General features: G+C 42.0%; 2 protein-coding genes across 4 annotated transcripts in view; one reads left to right on the top strand and one right to left on the bottom strand.

The window, feature by feature from the left end:
- The window catches only part of sez6l2 (seizure related 6 homolog (mouse)-like 2), a 109,753-nt gene extending 90,432 nt beyond the window's left edge, over window positions 1–19,321 (bottom strand). Inside the window, exon 1 of one of the 3 annotated variants that reach the window (XM_036937902.1) lies at window positions 18,887–19,321. The gene's annotated coding sequence lies outside the window, so the exon portion shown is untranslated. Of the gene's footprint in view, window positions 1–18,384; window positions 18,867–18,886 lie in introns of those variants that run through there. The other 2 variants (XM_036937900.1, XM_036937904.1) reach the window with 2 other exon arrangements.
- Window positions 1–24,842, top strand: part of asphd1 (aspartate beta-hydroxylase domain containing 1) — a 65,992-nt gene that overhangs the window by 27,903 nt on the left and 13,247 nt on the right. The window contains exons 3-5 of the mRNA XM_021624315.2: window positions 9,570–9,776; window positions 12,368–12,575; window positions 12,911–13,024. Of these exons, the coding sequence (XP_021479990.1) occupies window positions 9,570–9,776; window positions 12,368–12,575; window positions 12,911–13,024 (529 nt within the window). The remainder of the gene's footprint in view (window positions 1–9,569; window positions 9,777–12,367; window positions 12,576–12,910; window positions 13,025–24,842) is intronic.

Genomic DNA, 24,842 nt, shown 5'->3' with positions numbered 1-24,842 from the left:
CCATAAAGGCCAGATTTGTGCAATATACGACTGATTGTTGTCCTATGGACAGAGTCTCCCACCTCAGCTGTAGATCTCTGCAGTTCATCCAGAGTGATCATGGGCCTCTTGGCTGCATCTCTGATCAGTCTTCTCCTTGTATGAGCTGAAAGTTTAGAAGGACGGCCAGGTCTTGGTAGATTTGCAGTGGTCTGATACTCCTTCCATTTCAATATTATCGCTTGCACAGTGCTCCTTGGGATGTTTAAAGCTTGGGAAATCTTTTTGTATCCAAATCTGGCTTTAAACTTCTTCACAACAGTATCTCGGACCTGCCTGGTGTGTTCCTTGTTCTTCATGATGCTCTCTGCGCTTTTAACGGACCTCTGAGACTATCACAGTGCAGGTGCATTTATACGGAGACTTGATTTCAAACAGGTGGATTGTATTTATCATCATTAGTCATTTAGGTCAACATTGGATCATTCTGAGATCCTCACTGAACTTCTGGAGAGAGTTTGCTGCACTGAAAGTAAAGGGGCTGAATAATTTTGCACGCCCAATTTTTCAGTTTTTGATTTGTTAAAAAAGTTTGAAATATCCAATAAATGTCGTTCCACTTCATGATTGTGTCCCACTTGTTGTTGATTCTTCACAAAAAAATACAGTTTTATATCTTTATGTTTGAAGCCTGAAATGTGGCAAAAGGTCGCAAAGTTCAAGGGGGCCGAATACTTTTGCAAGGCACTGTACATTTTGTATTGTAGCTATGTAGTGGTGTAATTGTATGATGTACTGTTTTATCTTTTCTTTTACATGTAATGTAAGTGCCTACTATGCTTGGACCCCAGGAAGAGAAGCTGCTGCCTTGCCAACAGCTAATGGGGATCCCTAGTAAATACAAATAGCGTACGCCCGCTGGTCCCGGCCATAGGTCTAGACCTCCCACAGCAGCCAGTGTCCCGTCAGATCCATAGAGGAGGAAAGGAGCTAAACTTGACAACGTAGTTGGAGTCAGCACCGCTGCCGCAGACACAGGCAGTCCCAGCGCTGAAGGCGCAGGTAGATCAGGCACCAGTGCAGCGAAGCTATTCCTTATGTCAATCTGCTCCGAACCTATCGCAGTTACTCCCGTCCGCTTAGCAGCATGCCGCTGCCTTCGTTTTCCACTACTTGTGAAATGGGACCAGCGCTGATTGGAACATTCTTATTGCTGTTCTCAGTCTACTTCACCTCAGGATGGATGAGGAGAAGCAGATGGAAATAATTTCATAGGCAGGCAAGTTCCAGATAGCACAAGCCATTTGGATAGCGACAGATCACAAGGCGGGGAAACATCCATCTTGCCCAAGCAGCGTCCAGCCATAGGAGTTCCAATTAGAGTTTTCCCATAAGTTTGCATAGAATTGAGATTTGTTTGCTAAGTATAGCCACCCCATTCCTGTAATCCTCCACCAGCAAACAATTGCTGCATTGGAGCTCTGGATTGTCAATATTGTACCGGACAAGAACATAACAAACTCAGCTTCCACAGCGCTGGAAATGTTCATTAGCTATTCCAGGTGGCGTGACCTCCATTGCAAGCTGGCTAGTTGGAAGCAGGTATTGACACAGGTATCCAAGTTCTTGAGTGTCCCCTGACATTAGCCCAGTCAACTTTCTCTCAAGTCATTGGGCCAAAGAGGGAGGAATAGGATAAGCGACTGGAGTAGTTACCCTCCTTTCTCCTCCTCCCACGCCAAACTGAATGAAGAGGCTCTTTTGGACTCTGAAAAGCAGGAGACACACTCATGTAGCCTAGGCATTGATTTCATACACTGGTACGCCACTTTGTTGTGGTGTTTTTGACGGATACTTATGTGTCGGGAATGCCACAATGGCGACTATGAACAGCATTCAGCAGCAGCAGGATTACTTCAGAATTGCGCATCTAGCGCAATATTTGCAAATAATAGATACTAATGATATACTTACTCATGATATACAGTACTTCTGCCAGGTTAGCCTACTTTGCGGTTAGCATTTTATTGAACGTTTAGGGGAAGGTTTTTCTGTCAACCCACAACTGTTATCAGACAGTTATCACAACTGGCTACACATGGAGTGAGACAAACACATGTACCACACAGACAGATGACAATATTGCTGGAAATGAATGGGCAGATATTGTTAGGTTTGGCTTTTTAAGCCAATAGTGGCTAAACAGGGGTGGGATAATGTCAATGTTGTATTGCGGTGTCTGATACTTGTGAGATTTGTTTGACAGTTAGTGGTGGAATTGCATTCACTATCAGAATTGTTTGGTGAGCTACTCATAGATGGGCTGCGAGCTACTGGTAGCTCACGATCGACCTGTTAATTATTCTATCCTTTTGTAAACTAATGGAGGTGTGGATGTTTCTGTCCGAGAGTCTCTCCTCTCGCACTAGTTCTGCATCAAGCAAAAAATATCGCCTGGCCGGTGGTCCCGATGTAATGATGGGAGGTGAGTCGGAAGAAGGAGCAACATTTTAATAAAACAACAAAACCAAGAACACGACACTAACATAAGGCAAACTGCCGATACACAAGAACAATCCCAACTGGTGAGTGAACATGGGAGACTGACATATAAAGAGGAGGAGATGATGAAGGTAATGGAGTCCAAGTGTGAATCCTAATGATGAACAGGTGCGCATAATGATGAGTGCCAGGTGTGCGTAATGATGAATCCCAGGACCGGTGGTTAGTACTCTGGCAATGTCGTACACCGGAGGGGAGGAGCAGCAGCAGACGTGACACCCGAAGTTGAGAGAACATGGGTTAATAAAATGGTGCAATTTTGATTTTGGAAAATAGGATACTTATTATGCCTTACATAAAAAAATCTGATTTTCATATGTGCATTTTTGTGGAACAGTTTAATTTCAATTATCTTTTTTTGTTTCTCTGGGACTGGGAATACAGATATGCATCTATTGGTCACAAATACCCAGTGGTGAAAAATTTCCCAATTTATAATACTTGGAGTAAAAGTAAAGATACCGTTTTAATAGAAAATACTACTTGAGCAAGACTTATTAAAGTATTTGGTTTAAAATATATTTGAATATCAAAATAAAGTATATAAATAATTAAGCAAACCAGATGGCACAATGTTTTTATTTTATTTACGTACAGCCAAGGGCACACTCCAACACTGACGTCATTTACAAACAAAGCATTTGTTTAGTTAGTCTGCCAGATCAGAGGCAGTAGAGATGACCAGGGATGTTCTCTTTATAAGTATGTGAATTGGACCATTTTCCTGTCATGAGTACTTTTGGGTGTCAGGGAATATGTATGGAGTAAAAAGTACGTTATTTTCTTCAGGAATGCAGTGAAGTAATAGTAAAAGTTGTTAAATAGTAAAGTACAGATACGACAAAGTAATTTTACTGAAGTACTTTACAGGAAACCAGTCTGTATCTGGTGTGACCATCATCTGCCTCATGCAGTGCAACACATCTCCTTCGTATAGAGTTGATCAGGTTGTTGATTGTGGTCAGTGGAATGTTGTCCCACTCCTCTTTAATGCTGTGCGAAGTTGCTGGATATTGGCGGGAACTGGAACACGCTATCGTACACGTCGATCCAGAACATCCCAAACATGCTGAATAAGCATGCCATGGAAGAACTGGGACATTTTGTACAGATCCTGTGTGCAGTATCATGCTGAAATGTGATGGCGGCAGATGAATGGCAAAACATTGGGCCTCAGGATCTCGTCACGGTATCTTTGTGCATTCAAATTGCCATTCATAATTCATAAAAAATTTAATTGTGTTCATTGTCCGTCGCATATGCCTGCCCAAACCATAACCCCACTGCCACCATGGGGCACTCTGTCCGGTACAGTTGAAACTTGGATTCATCCGTGAAGAGCACATTTCTCCAGCATGCCAATGGCCATCAAAGGTGAGCATTTGCCCACTGAAGTTGGTTACGACTCTGAACTGCAGTCAGGTCAAGACCCTGGTGAGGACGACGAGCACGCAGATGAGCATCCCTGAGACAGTTTGTGCAGAAGTTCTTTGGATGTGCTAACCCAGTTTCATCAGCTGTCCGAGTGGCTGGTCTCAGACAATCCCACAGGTGAAGAAGACAGATTTGGACGTCTTGGGCTGGTGTGGTTACACGTGAGGCCGGTATGACGTAATGCCAAATTCTCTAAAATGATGGAGGCGGCTTATTGTAAAGAAATTAACATTTAAATTATCTGCCGACAGCTCTGGGTGACATTCCTGCAGTCAGCATGCCAATTGCACACTCCCTCAAAACTTAAGACATCTGTGGCATTGTATTGTGACAAAACTGCACATTTCAGTGGCCTTTTATTGTCCCCAGCACAAGGTGGACCTGTGTAATTATCCTGCTGTTTAATCAGCTTCTTAATATGCTACACCTGTCAAATGGATGGATTATCTTGGCAAAGGAGAAATGCTCACTAACAGGGATGTCAACAAATTTGTGCGTAACATTTTTGATTTTTTTTTTGGTGTGTATGGAACATTTCTGGGATTTTTTATTTCAGCTCATAAAACATGGGATCAACACAGTGTAATTTTGGCAAATATATTTCCATTGTATTTCCTATTGGCCCACCACTATGCCATTTCTCTCCTGTTCTATTGGTTTTCATATCAACTTTCTTTCGTTGTCCTGAAGCCATTTCCGTTTCTCTTACAATAAAACATGAGTTTATAGTCAGAAATAGGTTACAGTCCAGGTAGCTTCTTCTGATAATGTAGAAACAACAAAAAAGTTGTATTTTCCTTGGTGTGAGCTGTTCTGCACGCTGGACAGAGGAAGATACATTTGTACGCTATTGTTCTAAATTCAATCACCTTCTTCTTCATCCTCGCCATTCAGTTAATTCAAATTCAATCTTGAAGACATGAACAATTATCGGTTTATATTGCTCAGTCATTCAGCGAGGAGAGAAACACTTTACCGCCTGTGTACCAACGCATAATCAGCGTTCTAACTATCCCTTGCGTCGACGCAATGTACTTTACTCCACAATATAATTTGTTTTTCAGAAGTACAATGACCCAACACCTCCAGGCTGTGTAAGGGCTATTTGACCAAGAAGGAGAGTGATGGAGTGCTGCGTCAGATGACCTGTCCTCCACAATCACCCGATCTCAACCCAATTGAAATGGTTTGGGATGAGTTGGACCGCAGAGTGAAGGAAAAGCAGCCAACAATGGCTCAGCTTGGGGGAACTCCTTCAAGACTGTTGGAAAAGCATTTTAGATGAAGCTGGTGGAGAGAATGCCAAGAGTGTGCAAAGCTGTCATCAAGCCATGGTGGCTACTTTGAAGAATCTAACACTTTTTTTGGTTACATGATTCCATATGTGTTATTTCATAGTTTTGATGTCTTCACTATTATTTTATAATGTAGAAAATAGTAAAAATGAAATATCAAATAAAAATGTAAGAAACTTAAGTTAGACCTTTCTGCACATTATTTAGTTGAAATGGGATCTTTCGTATAAAAGCTGTAGGTAATAATAATAATAATAAGTAATTGAAGTGTAATTAATAGTAGTGTTGCTTTGCACGCACAATAATGATGCTGTTGATGCTTCCTTTTGACCAGACATTTTGATAAATAGCCCATTTTCAAATCAAATGCAGAAACATTTTTTAATATACTGAGTATACAAAACATCAGGAACACCTGCTCATTCCATGACATACAGTAGACTGACCAGGTGAAAGCTATGATCCCTTATTGATGTAATTTGTTAAATCCACTTCAATCAATATAGATTTTATTTTTATTACCTTTTATTTACCTCATTACCCTTTATTACCGTTTATTTCCTTTTATTTACCTCTTTTTACCTCTTATTACCTTTTATTGCCTTTTATTTACCTCCTTTTCAAATACACCCTGTATAATAGTACAGCATGGTCATCGGAATCACAAATAAAACATCACAAATCACCCCAAAAAATAGTTACATTCCTCCACAAATAAGTCCCCAGTCAATACTTTAAATTGCCTGAATGGCACCAGAACATCAAGAAGAAATGTATTTTTTGAGTTTTGTTCCAGCAATACGGTGCATTAAAACTAAAAGCTGATTTACCTAGTTCGATGGAGACCATAGGAACCTTGAGTTAACCAATCCTGTGAACAGTGTGGCAACTCGGGTGTCTATACTTCAACAGTAAAGTTAGATAAGACAGAAGTTTTGAAGTAGGGCCTTGTAAACAAAAAGGGAGTAATGTAGAGATCTATGGGTCTTTAGCCAAGTCCAGCCAACCTTTTTGATACAGGATGCAGTGATGAGTATCAAAACTGTCACCTGTAACAAAATGAAGGGCACTATGGTATAGATTGCATTCAAAGGTTTAAGAGTAGTAAAAGCTGCACTTTGATAAATAATATCACCATAATCAAGAACAGATTAAAAGGTTGACTGAATATTCTGTTTAGAGAAAGGCAGGTTAGGGGAGGAGACAAGTTAAAGAAATGTTCAAGTCTTGAGACATGGATTGTGTTAGTGCCATTCAGAGGGTGAATGGACAAGACAAAATATTAAAGGTAGCCTTGCAGTTAAGAACGTTGGGCCAGTAACCAATAGGTCGCTGGTTTGAATCCCTGAGCCGACTAGGTGAAAAATGTCTGTACCCTTGAGCAAGGCACTTTTTGCTCCTGTAAGTCGCTCTGGATAAGAGCGTCTGCTAAATTACAAAAATCGAAATGTTTGAACGGGGTATGGTAGTAGGTGCCAGACGCAACAATTTGTGTCAAGAACTTCAACGCTGCTGGGTTTTTTATGCTCAACAGTTTCCTATGTTTATCAAGAATGGTCCACCATCCAAAGAACATTTTGGTTTTGGGGTCACCAAAGTGTAAAAAGAAACGCGACACTTGCCTTTATCAAGTTGAAATCAATAGAAGGAGAGTTGGGTGGGGGAAATAGTCAGGTTGCATGTCCTGTTTAAGAAAATATTTTAAGTTTTCAGACCTCTTGACCTTTTCCACATTTTCTTACATTACATCCTTATTCTAAAATGATTTCCCACTCAATCTACACACAACACCCCATAATGATAAAGCAAAAACAGGTTTTTAGAAATGTTTGCAAATGTATTAACAATGAACACCTTATTTACACAAGTATTCAGACCATTTGCTATGAGACTCGAAATTGACCTCAGGTCCATCCTGTTTCCATTGAACATCCTTGATGTTTCTACAACTTGATTGGAGTCCCCCTGTGGTAAATTCAATTGATTGGACATGATTTGGAAAGGCGTCAGGGAGGTGACCAAGAACCAGATGGTCACTCTGGAAAGGTTCACTTTCCAACAGGACAACAGGACTTGAACCAGATTGAACATCTCTGGAGAAACCTGAAAATAGCTGTGCAGCGACTCTCCCCATCCAACCTGACAGAGCTTGAGAGGATCTGCAGAGAAGAATGGGAGAAACTCCCAAAAATACAGGTGTGCCAAACTTGTTGCATCATACCCAAGAAGACTTGAGTCTGTAATCGCTGCCAAAGGCTCTTCAACAAAGCACTGAGTAAAGGGTCTGAATACTTATGTAATATATATATTTTTTATGTAATATATTTATTTATTTTCATAAATTTGCAAACAGTTCTTAAACCATTTTTGTTTTGTCATTGTGGGGTAGTGTGTGTGTGTGTGAGTGTGAGGGAAAACATTTTTTGTAATCAATTTTAGAATAAGGCAGTAACGTAACAAAATGTGGAAAAAGTCAAGGGTTCTGAATACTTTCCGAATGCAGTCGATTTCACTGGTTTATGACAACTTGTAGAAGACAGCCAGCTACATTTTGGATTTCTACATTTTGTTTCAAGTGAGTCGCCAACTTGGAAAGGTGAACACAACACTATTTTCTTCATCAATCATATTGATATCACGTTGAAATCAATAGAACAGGGTCAAAAAATGTGTGTTGGATATATATACAGTGTATATGTACATTATACAAAGACCACACGGAAACTTGGAATCATATACAGTGGGGAGAACAAGTATTTGATACACTGCCGATTTTGCAGGTTTTCCTACTTACAAAGCATGTAGAGGTCTGTAATTTTTATCATAGGTACACTTCAATTGTGAGAGACGGAATCTAAAACAAAAATCCAGAAAATCACATTGTATGATTTTTAAGTAATTAATTTGCATTTTATTGCATGACATAAGTATTTGATACATCAGAAAAGCAGAACTTAATAATTGGTACAGAAACCTTTGTTTGCAATTACAGAGTCCATACGTTTCCTGTAGTTCTTGACCAGGTTTGCACACACTGCAGCAGGGATTTTGCCCACTCCTCCATACAGACCTTCTCCAGATCCTTCAGGTTTCGGAGCTGTCATTGGGCAATACGGACTTTCAGCTCCCTCCAAAGATTTTCTATTGGGTTCAGGTCTGGAGCCTGGCTAGGCCACTCCAGGACCTTGAGATGCTTCTTATGGAGCCACTCCTTAGTTGCCCTGGCTGTGTGTTTCGGGTCGTTGTCATGCTGGAATCCACGACCCATCTTCAATGCTCTTACTGAGGGAAGGAGGTTGTTGGCCAAGATCTCGCGATACATGGCCCCATCCATCCTCCCCTCAATATGGTGCAGTCGTCCTGTCCCCTTTGCAGAAAAGCATCCCCAAAGAATGTTGTTTCCACCTCCATGCTTCACGGTTGGGATGGTGTTCTTGGGGTTGTACTCATCCTTCTTCTTCCTCCAAACACGGTGAGTGGAGTTTAGACCAAAAAGCTCTATTTTTAGCTCATCAGACCACAATACCTTCTCCCATTCCTCCTCCAATGACCATCATCCAGATGGTCATTGGCAAACTTCAGATGGGCCTGTACATGCGCTGGCTTGAGCAGGGTGACCTTGCATGTGCTGTAGAATTTTAATCCATGACGGAGTAGTGTGTTGCTAATGGTTTTCTTTGAGACTGTGGTCCCAGCTCTCTTCAGGTCATTGACCAGGTCCTGCCGTGTAGTTCTGGGCTGATCCCTCACCTTCCTCATGATCATTGATGCCCCACGAGGTGAGATCTTGCATGGAGCCCCAGACCGAGGGTGATTGACCTTCATCTTGAACTTCTTCCATTTTCTAATAATTGCACCAACAGTTGTTGCCTTCTCACCACGCTGCGAGGGACCCCCCTTCAAGCTAATGAGCAGTCATTCTGTCATTCTGTCATTCTGAATGCAACATTCTAACACTGTAATTAATACATGTCATATGCTATTGAAAGAGTAACCATGTGTATAAAGGCCTTGGATAGCATTAGAATATGATTTGTTTTATTTCTTTCAGAAAAGACAGACAATCCCTAACCTGCTTATGTTGTTCCCAGCCTCCCTGTGTGTGTTTGATGTCCTGGTGGTTGGCATTTAAAGAACAGAAAGCAAAAATAAAAATATTTACAAAACATCCCTTGCATGTTTTTGTTTGTTTTCATCCTCAGTGTAAAACAATTACAATACATGTGTATTAACCAATGTCTAATGTTTAGTTCTTTCTCTAGAATGTATGACTCTTTCTCTGTGATTTGTCTTTCTCAGGCCACATTAAATGATCGCTCCTCCATCCAAAAGCCTCATCTCTTCTTCCTCCCAGATGTCCCCAGCATTCCTTTTTTCCCACGTGACGCCCATCGACATGACATTGAGGTCTTGGAGGCCAACTATCCCATAATCCTCGCAGAGTTTCAGGCGGTCTACCAGAGAGGCATTGATCCAAAGATTGGCTGGACCAGCCTGGGACCTAAGGTACACAAACCTACAACTCCCAATGAGCATGTACCTGTTCAGTCACTGATCTAACCTGATTGGACAATTAGGTGAAAGCAAGGGTTCTCTTACATAGCTTTCACAGATCCAGTCATGTCACATCAGTGAGTCCTTCCAAAACAGAGGGAGAAGGAATACATTTTAAGACGAGCATAGCAGCTGAAATTATGCTATGTCCAGGTCTAAAACCAGATTGGCACACATTAAGAATAGAATGCTAAGTTAAAATTTCTTAGCTGAGAGTTGGCCAGGGATTCTAATACTTTGACAATGCAAGATAGATAACTACCATCCTATTTCCAAGCTAAGTCAAATGGTCTCCGCCTTTGTGTAGGAGGAGGACATGTGCCGCTTTCCAGATCTTAGGGATAATACCAGAAACAATTGTCAAGTAAAAAATATAGGTTAATGTTTCTGCAATAAGTGAGGCAGAGATTTTTTTAGATGGATTTTTAGCAAGGCACTTGAGACAACAAACGTCAGAGACAACAAACGGTTGAAAATAAAGAATGTGTGCCTAGGAGTGGATCATTCTCTGCAAGCTGTTTTAAAAAATATATATATTATTATTTTAATAAAGGTGGAATTAAACGAATTTTCAGAAACGATTCTTTCAAATAGGTGGCCAGCTGAGGCAAAATAGCTATTTAAAGCATCAAAAATGTTCATTTGATCTATTAGAGGACCAGGGATTGTCATAACCTGCTGGGGCAATACGGGGGTGAAATTTAGCTTCAAGGACTTGACTACTTTCTAGAAGTTAGCTGGATTTCCACCACGCTCAGAAAATGTCAGATGTCAATTTTGCCTTTCTAATCAGAGTTAGACATCTATATCTCAAATGACTGCCAATCAGATGCAGAATCAGTCAACCTAGCCTTAGCCTAGGTTAAGTTTCTTTCCTGTACTTTTTCAGACAATTCATGGGTGAATCATGGATTAGATCTGTCTTTTACCCTTAGTATTTTAAATGGAGCATGCTTATCTGCAACAGAATTGAACAGAGAGGTAAAACAATTAAGGGCCAGATCCGACTCAGAGATGGATACCCACCCCCAGTCACACAACCCCAGGTAAGACAAATGTTACTCATTAAAGCAAATAAAAATTGGTCTGTGATAATGAATGGCTGAGATTTAGGTAGTTTAACATCTTTTATTCAGGCAATTGGACAATGGTCACTGAGCTCATTAGCAAATATTCCATTGGCTATATACTTATGAGGGACATTTGTCAGAGTAATATCTAAAAGAGTAGATTCATATCAGGGTGTTTAAAGTTGGGGTAGGTTGGTTTAGTTATCAGCTGAGTTAAGTTTAGCTCAGTACAAATATCTTTCAGCCTATCTGTTTGCGTTGGTTTGAGAAGCCAGAATAACTATAAAATCCATGTATATAAACAAACTTCTGGTATTTACATGAATCAGGCCAAGCCTACAGCTGCAGGATTTCAGATCAGATGGTCAGTCTCTAGCACAAACATGCTATGTTCAGTAGGTAACCCCTTGTTTAAAAATACTGTAGGTCTGGCTTGAAATGGTATAAGATACAAGAATAATTGAGGGTTAGCTGTTGAGGGCCAGGACTGAAATCCTATCACTTGTTTAGTATATTTGCAATATTAGAACTCAGCATTCTAGCTCCTCTTCTATTCAGGCCTTCCGTTTTTGACAACTGAGGTTGCTCACAAAATAAATCAAAGTTGTCGATAAAATCCAACACTTTTTCAGGTCAGAGTAGGATTTCATCCATGAGTCCAGTGCAAATAGCCGGAAGAAGCGATCAACTCCACGATCGTATGTTGGGATAAGACCGGAAAGGACAATCTGCTTGCCAGTAGCCATTAGCCTGTCCCTCTGGTATTCAAAGTCCCATCTCAACTCCTCCGATTGCCACAACTTGCCCGAAGACAAACATTTTGACTATATTAACCCATTGAGCTAGAATGATGCAATTTCATGCTAGGTTTAGGACCCCATATTGAAACTTATAGAGACCCCAACTGATGTATAGAACATTCTTAAAATGAACTACTTTGGCTTAAAGACAAGTATAATGAAACCTCTAACACAGTACATTAATTTGACTTAATGAAAATATGTTTTTTGGACCTAACTTCCTTACCACTTTTTCCATGTGGTTTCTTCCTTCATAGTCTCAATGAAATGATGACCTCTTCTTAAATATTTGGTCAAATCTTTCAGAAACAAACCCCTTTGGCTCAACTTAGCCCATTCTCCCCCAGGCTCTATCGATGATACAAATAATGACACACAAATATAAGTATTAAACTAAATACCAGCCTACAAAAGCCACATGGCTACACTCTCCTTATTTGTATAGTGGAAAAGCATTGAGGTAACATTGTCAGAACTATAAAATTGTCATACATAAAAAAAAAGTGCTAACGTGCTTGCAGTGCAGCAGTTTGAAACACATACAATACAAACACGTGTGGGTACATGGGTAGCTGTGTTTGTATGGTGCAGTGGTGTGTGTAACATTTATTTAACACAGTAGTTTGTGTGACAAGGCAGGTCTATGTGTAACAGGTCTATGTGTCTCTCTCAGGGCCAAGCCGTGTTCCCCTTGTACAGCGCAGGCGTGTGTGTAGCAGGGAACTGCCGCTCCTGTCCCTGCACCTACCGCACTCTTCTCTCCTTGCGCACCTTCATAAGTAGCAACTCCCTGGGGGCCGCCGGGTTCTGGCTGCTAGGGCCTGGGGCCACACTAGGGGGAGTGTATGGCCCCACCAATACTCGCCTACGCTGCCACCTCGGTGAGTGAGACAGACATGTTCCAGCCCACATATCATTGGGTCTCAGTATGGTTCTTGACAAAGTTTTGCTTACATGCTCTCTGTGCATGATTTTATCCATTAAATGTGCAGTCTAGTATTAACGATCATTGAAATTAATGATATATCGTTTGATACATGCCTCATGAGCTTTGTACAACTATCTAACTCCATCATAACCCCCCAAACATGTTTTTTTTACTTCACTGTTTGTTAACAAAGTGTTAGTATGTAAGTCAGATCTGATGTATGCAATGCAAATCAGTGTAAATATATAATTGCCATGAATCTATCCTTTTGACACCACCACTTTTTAGGAGTGCAGACCCCACCTCAGTGTGAGCTGGTAGTGGGAGGAGAGCCTCAGTGCTGGTCAGAGGGACACTGCCTCCTGGTGGATGACTCCTTCCTGCACACTGTCTCCCATAATGGTCAGTCAACTCCACCTCCCACAACAAGGCAGTCACTCTCAAAACAAACTCAAGCTGTGCTCCGATTCCAGTTCCCTTTCAGTCAGTCAACTAGGTACAACATACTATGGGGAGTCGCACTCTCGCGACTGTAGTCGAAGGATCTAAAATCACGCCTGGCAAAGCCAATGAAATTCGCGCCTCGCTGGAAACCTCGCCTTCCAAAGGTGATAAGCTTGAGGATTGGATTCATTCCTTCAATTATTCCGCTCTTAACCTCAGTGTGAACAGGAAGGATTCATGCTACTTAAACAAACAATTTGCAACAATTTGTCTTACATTGCGCCAACTGAACTGTCCCTTAGTGGTTGAGCGTGCTCACCCTATCGTGCGAAAGATTGTATGGTTCTCATACGTTTCCTAATGATGAACAATTAATTATTCGTCAGCTAGCTTGACCTGGCTATAGCAATAAGTCTAAGAAGCCAGGTTTGCGACCAAGCCCCAATGAGTTAAAAGATACTCAGGTTTGTTGTTTTGTATATTTCGGGCTCGGTGCATGCTCACGCTGCCCTCACTTGAATCAGTTTGTGTACAGACGGCGGGCACTGTTCCCCTACTAGTCTGCGGCGCAGGTTCTCTTGACAATTGTGTAGCATTCTTGAGAGGACTTGGTGTGTCTGATGGTGACTCCTCTCCTCGGTGCTGAGGGACGTGGAGATGGATTGTGCTCTGTTGCCGGTTACAGTCCAAAGTAAACTTTTGAAACCAATCTAGCTAACAAGCGCTGCATAGCGTTTAGCCAGGTTAGCTAACTCACAGATTAGGGCTAGCTATTCAGGCTTCCTAACGGTGGAATTGTTTGGGTATAGTAATCTCTTGTTTAGTATACATAGCTAGCGTTAAGTCACTTGGCTATTCTAAATATCAACGGACCGTGCTGCAGTCAAAGAGGCTAGCTAGCCTAGTTTAGACTAGAAGCCTCAAATTCTAATGTTGACTATAATGCATAACTTCCAGTAAATTGGTGGAGGGTGGCAGAGCTACAGCGGTGTTTCTCAGACCATGAGACAATCCAAAACTCAGTTCTCACAAAAACGTCTGAGTTGCGATTATGGTTTATTGTTTAGCTAGCTAGCTACATGTCTGAACAACTATCCAAGTAACCACATCAATAGAATGTTCATGATGTCACTACGACAACTGTCGATAGACGTACAGTCTAAAGTCGGAAGATTACATGCACATAGGTTGGAGTCAATACATTTCAACAACTCCACAAATTTCTTGTCAGTTAGGACATCTCCTTTGTGCAAGACACAAGTCATTTTCCCCAAAAATTTTACAGACAGATTATTTCGCTTATAATCCACTGTATCACAATTACAGTGGGTCAGAAGTTTATATACACTATGTTAACTGTGACTTTAAACAGCTTGGAAAATTCCAGAAAATTATGTAATGGCTTTAGAAGCTTCTGATAGGCTAACTGATATCATTTGAGTCAATTGGAGTTGTACCTGTGGATGTATTCCAAAGGCACACGTTCAAACTCAATGCCTCTTTGCTTGACATCATGGGAAAATCAAAAGAAATCAGCCAAGACCTCAGAAAAAAAATTGCAGGCCTCCACAAGTCTGTTTCATCCTTGGGAGAAATTTCCAAACGCCTGAAGGTAGCACGTTCATCTGTACAAACAATAGTACGCAAGTTTAAACACCATGGGACCATGCAGCCATCATACGCTCAGGAAGGAGACGCGTTCCGTCTCCTACAGATTAACGTAATTATGTTCGAAAAGTGCAAATCAATCCCAGAACAACAGCAAAGGACCTTGTGAAGATGCTGGAGGAAACAGGTACAAAAGTACTCTAACCCTATATCCACAGTAAAACGTGTCCTATATCGACATAACCTGAAAGGCCGCTCAGCAAGGAAGAAGCCACTGCTCCAAAACCGCCATAAAAAAGACAGACTACGGTTTGCAACTGCACATGGGGACAAAGATCATACTTTTTGGAGAAATGTCGTCTGATCTGATGAAACAAAAATATAGCTGTTTCGCCATAATGACCATCATTATGTTTGGAGGAATAAGGGGGAGGCTTGCAAGCCGAAGAACATCATCCCAACCTTGAAGCACGGGGGTGACAGCATCATTTTGTGGGTGTGCTTTGTTGCAGGAGGGACTGGTGCACTTCACAAAATAGATGGCGTCATGAGGCAGGAAAATTCTGTGGATATATTGAAGCAACATCTCAAGACATCAGTCAGGAAGTTAAAGCTTGGTCGCAAATGGGTCTTCCATATGGACAATGACCCCAAGCATACTTCCAAAGTTGTGGCTAAATGGCTTAAGGACAACAAAGTCAAGGTATTGGAGTGTCCATCACAAAGCCCTGACCTCAGTCTTATAGGAAATTTGTGTGCAGAACTGAAAAAGTGTGTGCGAGCAAGGAGGCCTACAAACCTGACTCAGTTACACCTGCTCTGTCAGGAGGAATAGGCCAAAATTCACACAATTTATTGTGGGAAGCATGTGGAAGGATACCAGAAAAGTTTGACCCAAGTTAAACAATGTAAAGGCAATGCTACCAAATACAAATTGAGTGTATGTAAACTTCTGACCTACTGGGAATGTGATGAAAGAAATAAAAGCTGAAATAAATAATTCTCTCTACTATTATTCTGACATCTCACATTCTTAAAATAAAGTGGTGATCCTAACTGACCTAAAACAGGGAATTGTTACTAGGATTAAATGTCAGGAATTGTGAAAAACTGAGTTTAAATGTATTTGGCTGAGGTGTATGTAAACTTCCGACTTCAACTGTATCTACAGTACTAAATCCATGTGTATGTATATTGCGTGTCACATTCTGACCTTAGTTCCTTTATTTTGTCTTTGTGTTAGTTTGGTCAGGGCGTGAGTTGGGGTGGGTAGTCTATGTTCTTTTTTCTTTGTTGTATTTCTGTGTTCGGCCTGGTATGGTTCTCAATCAGAGGCAGCTGTCGATCGTTGTCTCTGATTGAGAATCATACTTAGGTAGCCTGTTTTCCCCATTTTGGTTGTGGGTGATTATTTTCTGTTTAGTGTTTCTTCATCACCTTACAGGACTGTTTCGGTTTTTCGTTTATTCACGTTGTTGTTTTGTTCGGTGTTCAGTTGTTTCATTAAAATAATGGACACTTACCATGCTGCGCATCGGTCCTCTTCTTCCTCCAATGACAGCCGTTACATTGCGTATGTTATTGTGTGTGTGTGTGTGTGTGTGGCAATGTTTGTGTTGCTTCACTGTCCCCCTTGTTCCATAAGTTGCTTTTTTATAAATTTTTTTATCTAATTTTACTGCTTGCTTCAGGTACTTGATGTGGAATAGAGTTCCATGTAGTCATGGCTTTATGTAGTACTGTGTGCCTCCCATAGTCTGTACTGGACTTGGGGACTGTGAAGAGACCTCTTGTGGCATGTCTTGTGGGGTATGCATGGGAGTCCGAGCTGTGTGCTGGCAAGTTTAGACAGACAACTCGGTGCATTCAACAATTTCTCCTCCACTTTCAGCCAGGAGAGATTGACATGCATATTATTAATATTAGCTCTCTGTGTACATCCAAGGGCCAGCTGTGCTGCCCTGTTCTGAGCCAATTGCAATTTTCCTAAGTCCTTTTTCGTGGCACCTGACCACAAGACTGAACAGTAGTCAAAGAGCGACAAAACTAGGACCTGTAGGACCTGCCTTGTTGACAGTGTTGTTAAGAAAGCAGAGTGTCTCTTTATTATAGACAGACTTCTCCCCATCTTATCTACTGCTCTATCAATATGATTTGACCATGACAGTTTACAATCTAGGTTTACTCCAAGCAGTTTAGTCATCTCAACTTGCTCAATTTCCACAATATTTATTGCAATATTTAGATGAGGTTTAGGGTTTAGTCAGTGTTTTTTTCCAAATTCAATGCTTTAAGTTGTATAAATATTTAGGGCTAACTTATTCCTTGCCACCCACTCTGAAACTAACTGCAGCTCTTTGTTGAGTGTTGCAGTCATTTCAGTCGCTGTAGTAGTTGACGTGTTTAGTGTTGAGTCATCTGCATACATAGACACTCAGCCTTTACTCAAAGTCAGTGGTATATCGTTAGTAAAATTTGAAAAAAACAAGGGGCCTAAACAGCTACCCTGGGGACTTCCTGATTCTAACTGGATTATATTTGAGAGGCTTCCATTTTAAAGAACACCCTCTGTGTTCTGTTAGACAAGGAACTCTTTATCCATAGCAGGGGGTGTAAAGCCATAACACATACATTTTTCCAGGAGCAGACTATGATCGATAATGTCAAGAGCTGCACTGAATTCTAACAAGATAGCCCCCACAATCACTTTATCATTCATTTCTCGCAGCCAATCATCAGTCATTTGTGGTGTGCTTGTTGAGTGTCCTTCCCTACATAAGCATGCTAAAATTCTGTTTACTGTGAAATAGCATTGTATCTGGTCAAACACAAAGGGGTTGGTAACAAGCTGATTGGTCAGCTATTTGAGCCAGTAAAGGGGGCTTTACTATTCTTGGGTAGCGGAATGACTTTAGCTTCCCTCCAGGCCTGAGGGCACACGCTCTCTAGTAAGCTTAAATTGAAGATGTGGCAAATAGGAGTGGCAAAATCTGCTATTATCCTCAGTAATTTTCCATCGAGATTGTCAGACCCTGGTGGCTTGTCATTGATGATAGACAACAATAGTTTTTTCACCTCTTCCACACTGACTTTACGGAATTCAAAAGTACAATTCTTGTCTTTCATAATTTGGTCACATATGCTTGGATGTGTAGTGTCAGCATTTGTTGCTGTCATGTCATCCCTAAGTTTGCTTATTTTGCCATTGAAATGGTAATTAAAGTAGTTTGCAATATCAGTGGGCTTTGTGATGAATGAGCAACCTGATTCAATGAATGAAGGAGCCGAGTTGGCTTTTTTTCCCCCAAAATGTAATTTCAGGTGCCCCAAAGCTTTTTACTATCATTCTTTATATAATTTATCTTTGTTTCATAGTGTAGGTTCTTTTTATTTTTATTTTGTTTAGTCACAGGATTTCTTAATTTGCAGTACGTTTGCCAAATCAGTTGGGCTGCCATACTTAATTGCCAAACCTTTTGCCTCATCCCTCTCAACCATAAAATGTTTCAATTCCTCATCAATCCAAGGGGATTTAACAGTTTTACAGTCATTTTCTTAATGGGTGCGTGCTTATTAGTAACTGGAATAAGTAGTTTCATAAATGCGTCAAGTGCAGCGTCTGATTGCTCCTCATTACACACCACAGACCAGCAAATATTCTTTACATCATCAACATATGAATCACTATTAGAAATGCAAGATATATTTACGCGTAGCTGTCCCTGATCGTTGTCAAGCTGTTGAGACCCTTCGATCCGTCTATGAGTAGTGGCTCGATGTAAGAATCTGGTTGTCCACCAAAGGTCACTATGTCCTTCTTCTTTTTAGAGCTTCTATGGTAGTGGTGTGTTTGTTCGACAGATACTTCAGATGATTTTCTGTGGGGATTCTCCTTCAGCTCGCGCTGTATGTCGGTTGGTCAGTAGTTAAAACCATTTTGTAACGTTCAGCTCACGATGTCTGTCAGGCTGGCCTGTAGAGTTTAATCCATTTCGTAACCCTCAGCTCACGCTGTCCGTCATGCTGGTCTGATATATTAATTCTTAGCGAGTCCTTTTAAGCACTTGTTGTGGAAAATATTGAATAAAATATTTCACCAATACCGGAACTTGTGAATTCAATTGGACTTTATTACATACAGTAACAAAGCCGAGCAATTCCATGGAAGAACTGACTCTTCATTCTTAGTACTTGGCTTTTATACAGACTTACCCTTACATAACATCGTCACTCCACTTTACGAATCTTGTTACGAATCTTTTTTTCCATTCTCTTATTCACTCAGACATTGGTGCATAGATTCTATTGGTGGTGTGACATGCACACTCCTGCTGGTGCTTATAACTGATTATCTAATGTTCCTGTCCAAAGGTCTTCACAAGTTCAGGCCGATGTTGTCTGTATATGATTAACCCATGTGCATGTCCAGTAGCCTTCACAAGATCAGATATGGCCCAGACCAGTCAAGTCTTGTTGGTCTACCTTGCCTCATCCACACAGATTCTGCTTACGTTCTGTTTTTTTACATGTCTAATAGTTGACTCGATCTTGATCCAGCTTTGTACACTCACATTGGCTCAGCCTTCATTCTGCTTACACGTCTTTAAACTGATATCGATTCTTCTTCTACTTCAAAGAGAACAGTATAGGTTACTGAAAATCACCAAATGACTAGTCACTCTGGCCAAAGTGGGCATTCCGTCATGCTGACACAAACTCTGAGCTCACTTGGGCGTGGCTACTGACTGTGCAAAGCTCATATGAAAAACAATAATCTCATTAGAAAATCTTTAAAAAAATACTCTCATACTAAATCATTTATTTTATACAACATTTAGATGTTGTATAAAACAGATGTTTCCGTCCTAACTTGTTTCCTTCCTAACTTAGTTACTTTGTTGTACCATCCTTAATCAGATCACAAAATAATAAACAATGTCACAGGATTATTCTTTAGATCCCCCGGACCATTCGTAACATTCCTATCTTATGAATACTGATCGAAAGTTCATTCTCTTAGAGAAAAAAGGTTTTGGCGGGAAAAGTCTCTCTGTAACAAAGAGATTTCAGTCTTCCCACTCTAGGGAGCCAGAGGGAGAGTCTCAGCAAACTATTTATGACCGGCTGTTAAGTCATAAAACCGTCCTCTTGTGGCATGTCTTGTGGGGTATGCATGGGAGTCCGAGCTGTGTGCTGGCAAGTTTAGACAGACAACTCAGTGCATTCAACATGTCAACATGTCAATACTGCTCGTAAATAAACGTGGGGATGAAGTCAATTTCTCCTCCACTTTCAGCCAGGAGAGATTGACATGCATATTATTAATATTAGCTCTCTGTGTACATCCAAGGGCCAACTCCCTCCTATTCTGTGCTTACTTCGAGGCAAGCAACACTGAAGCATGCATGAGAGCATCAGTCCCTCAGGGGTAAGTGCTCAGTCCCCTCCTGTACTCCCTGTTCACTCATGACTGCATGGCCAGGCACAACTCCAACACCATCATTAAGTTTGCTGATGACACAACAGCATGATCATCGACACTGATGAGACCGCCTATAGGGAGGAGGTCAGAGACCTGGCTGTGTCATGCCAGGATAACTTCCTCTCCCTCAATGTGATCAAGACAAATGAGATGATTGTGAACTACAGTGAAAGGAGGCCTGAGCACACCCCCATTCTCATCGGCGGGGCTGTACTGGAGCAGTTTGAGAACTTCAAGTTCCTTGGTGTCCACATCACCAGCAAACTATCCCGGTCCAAACACACCAAGACATTTGTTAAGAGGACATGACAAAGCCTATTCGCCTCAGGAGAAGATTTGGCATGGGTCCTTAGATCCTAAGCTGCCCAATCGAGAGCATCCTAACTGGTTGCATCACTGCCTGGTATGGCAACTGCTCGGCCTCCGACCGCAAGGCACTACAGAGGGTAGTGTGTACGGCCAAGTTTCCTTCCATTCAGGACCTCTATACCAGGCAGTGTCAAAGGAATGCCCTAAAAATTGTCAGAGTCCAGCCACCCTAGTCATAGACTGTTCTCTCTGCTACCGCACGGCAAGCGCTACTGGAGCGCCAAGTCTAGGTCAATAAGGCTTCTTAAGAGCTTCTATTCCCAAGCCATAAGACTCTTGAACAGCTAACCAAACGGCTACCCAGATTATTTGCATTGCCCCCCCCCCCTCTTTTAAGCTGCTGCTACTCTTTGTTTATTATCTATGCATAGTCACTTTAACTCTACCTACATGTGCGGCAGGTAGCCTGGCGGGTAGGAGTGTTGGGCCAGTAACCGGAAGGTTGCTGGACCAAATCCCTGCGCTGACAAGGCAAAAATCTGTTGTTCTGCACCCGAGCAACCCACTGTTCCCTGGGCGCCGGGGATGTCGATTAAGGCAGCCCCCCGCACCTCTCTTATTCAGAGGGGCCTGGTTAAATGCAGACGACACATTTCAGTTGAATGCATTCAGTTGTACAACTGACTAGGTATCCCCTTTGTGGTGCCAGGATAACTACCTCTCTCTCAATGTGACCAAGACAAAGGAGATGATTGTGGACAAGGCAAAAATCTGTCGTTCTGCCCCTGAGCAAGGCAGTTAACCCACTGTTCTTCGGGCGCCGTGGATGTCGATTAAGGCAATGCGACAAATAACATTTGATTGGATTCATACATGGCAAAAAAGACCAGTAAAAAAAATCATTATAAGGAATAAAGTTTTGAAGTGTCTGTCCTATATCTAGGAAATATAAGAAAACTCAGGAAATGTTTTAGATTTTTGGACATATATTGAACCCCTTTATTTTTGTTGGCACAAAACTACCTCCATACTGGGTTACCTTCAGACGAGTCAGACAACGGAGAACACCATCGTGTTTGTGAGAGTTTCCCCTTTCCACAGTAGGGTCATATTAGTTCGTATCCAAAACAGTTTGTGCTCTACATACAGAAGTTGGCACATCGGTGTTATCGACTTCAGAAGAGTCCCCTGGTCTTATGAGGGTCGTAGAGCAAAACGGAGAACACCATCGTGTTCGTGAGCGTCTCATCTTTCCACAGAGTGGTCATCGACTCATCCCAAGATGGCATAGCAGTTCAGACGTATTTTTGTCCTCGTCCTGTCGTGTATATAAATATATAGATATATTTAAAACTTTTTTTTCACATACATTTTTAATTTTCCAAAAACTCATCTTCAGAACACTCTCCTGCAATCCGCTTCACCAATTTATATTTATATAAAAAAGTATTATTTACCTCAGATCTGTAATCCTCCGAGAGGCTAGCCAGAAATTAGCCAGAAGCTAGCCGGGAGCTAGCCAGAAGCTTGTCCAGAAGCTACTCTAGAAGCTACTCTGAAGCTGGTTCAGAAGCTAGTTAGCTTATTTACTGGCTAATCGTTAGTACTCAGCTAACCACGGTTTGTGGTCATCGGCTGTCCTTTGGCTCGAGAATCTATCGCCAGTTTTGTACGGCTCAGTGCAGCGCAGCGCAGCGCGGCTCGGAACGGAACATACCGGATTTTGGCCGCTGGCTCTGGACATCCATACCTGGATCTCACAGCTAGCTAGCTGCTATCCGTGTGACTATCGGCTTTCGTCGATTCCGGAGCTAACATCAATTGTTCCGGAGCTAGCCAGCTGAAGAGTTCCATCAATCACTCCTGGGCTGCAGTCACCTATCCGGACCCGTTTTGCTGCCTACGCGGAGCCCCACCGGGCCTTCACGGTTGGACTGCCGACGTTGTCTACCCGAGGGAATTGTCCGGCTGGCTCCTCCGGCGCAACGTTGCTTGGGCGCCCATCTGCGGCCTGCTAGCCGTTGGCTATCTTATCGGCTGCTATCTGAATAGACAATCGGACAATTTTTATTTTATTTTTATTTATTTATTTATTTTTCTTCTTGGGCCTAACTATATATATTGTTTTTATTTTTGTTGTTGTTGTGTGATTTGGATTAATCCCCTCTACCACACGGAAACCCGCTAATCTACTGATGGAACCAATAGGATTGTTAGGGTTGGCTAATAACAGACCTCCATTCTATGCTAGCTTGCTCCTATGCTAGCTTGCTAACGATTTAGCTGTCTAAATCGCCGTGACCCCCAACCAACCTCTCCACTCACTGGACCCTTTTGATCACTCGACTGAGCATGCCTCTCCTTAATGTCAATATGCCTTGTCCATTGCTGTTCTGGTTAGTGTTTATTGGCTTATTTCACTGTAGAGCCTCTAGTCCTGCTCATTATACCTTATCCAACCTATTAGTTCCACCACCCACACATGCAATGACATCTCCTGGTTTCAATGATGTTTCTAGAGACAATATCTCTCTCTTCATCACTCAATACCTAGGTTTACCTCCACTGTATTCACATCCTACCTTACCTTTGTCTGTACATTATACCTTGATGCTATTTTATCGCCCCCAGAAACCTCCTTTTACTCTCTGTTCCAGACGTTCTAAACGACCAATTCTTATTGCTTTTAGCCGCACCCTTATTCTACTCCTACTCTGTTCCTCTGGCGATGTAGAGGTGAATCCAGGCCCTGCAGTGCCTAGCTCCACTCCTATTCCCCAGGTGCTCTCTTTTGACGACTTCTGTAACCGTAATAGCCTTGGTTTCATGCATGTTAACATTAGAAGCCTCCTCCCTAAGTTTGTTCTATTCACTGCTTTAGCACACTCTGCCAACCCGGATGTTCTAGCTGTGTCTGAATCCTGGCTTAGGAAGACCACCAAAAATTCAGACATTTTAATTCCAAACTACAACATTTTCAGACAAGATAGAACTGCCAAAGGGGGCGGTGTTGCAATCTACTGCAAAGATAGCCTGCAGAGTTCTGTCCTACTATCCAGGTCTGTACCCAAACAATTTGAACTTCTACTTTTAACTTCTACTTTTAAAAATCCACCTCTCTAAAAACAAGTCTCTCACCGTTGCCGCCTGCTATAGACCACCCTCTGCCCCCCATCTATCTTCAGAGCTTGTGCTGCTAGGCGACCTAAACTGGAACATGCTTAACACCCCAGCCATCCTACAATCTAAACTTGATGCCCTCAACCTCACACAAATTATCAATGAACCTACCAGGTACCTCCCCAAAGCCTTAAACACGGGCACCCTCATAGATATCACCCTAACCAACTTGCCCTCTAAATACACCTCTGCTGTTTTCAACCAAGATCTCAGCGATCACTGCCTCATTGCCTGCATCCGTAATGGGTCAGCGGTCAAACGACCTCCACTCATCACTGTAAAACGCTCCCTGAAACACTTCAGCGAGCAGGCCTTTCTAATCGACCTGGCCGGGGTAACCTGGAAGGATATTGATCTCATCCCGTCAGTAGAGGATGCCTGGATATTTTTTAAAAATGCCTTCCTAACCATCTTAAATAAACATCCCCCATTCAAGAAATTTAGAACCAGGAATAGATACAGCCCTTGGTTCTCCCCAGACCTGACTGCCCTTAACCAACACAAAAACATCCTATGGCGTTCTGCATTAGCATCGAACAGCCCCCGTGATATGCAGCTGTTCAGGGAAGCTAGAAACCATTATACACAGGCAGTTAGAAAAGCCAAGGCTAGATTTTTCAAGCAGAAATTTGCTTCCTGCAACACTAACTCAAAAAAGTTCTGGGACACTGTAAAGTCCATGGAGAATAAGAACCCCTCCTCCCAGCTGCCCACTGCACTGAAGATAGGAAACACTGTCACCACTGATAAATCCACCATAATTGAGAATTTCAATAAGCATTTTTCTACAGCTGGCCATGCTTTCCATCTGGCTACTCCTAACCCGGTCAACAGCACTGCACCCCCCACAACAACTCGCCCAAGCCTTCCCCATTTCTCCTTCTCCCAAATCTGCTCAGCTGATGTTCTGAATGAGCTGCAAAATCTGGACCCCTACAAATCAGCCGGGCTAGACAATCTGGACCCTTTCTTTCTAAAATTATCTGCCAAAATTGTTGCCACCCCTATTACTAGCCTTTTCAACCTCTCTTTCGTGTCGTCTGAGATTCCCAAAGATTGGAAAGCAGCTGCGGTCATCCCCCTTTTCAAAGGGGGTGACACTCTTGACCCAAACTGCTACAGACCTATATCTATCCTACCATGCCTTTCTAAGGTCTTCGAAAGCCAAGTCAACAAACAGATTACCGACCATTTCGA

The sequence above is a fragment of the Oncorhynchus mykiss genome, chromosome 12 (genome assembly GCF_013265735.2).
Source record: "Oncorhynchus mykiss isolate Arlee chromosome 12, USDA_OmykA_1.1, whole genome shotgun sequence".
Lineage (NCBI taxonomy): Eukaryota > Metazoa > Chordata > Actinopteri > Salmoniformes > Salmonidae > Oncorhynchus > Oncorhynchus mykiss.
The sequence above is the reverse complement of the archived record's forward strand: the minus strand, read 5'-3'. Positions and strand labels throughout refer to the sequence as shown.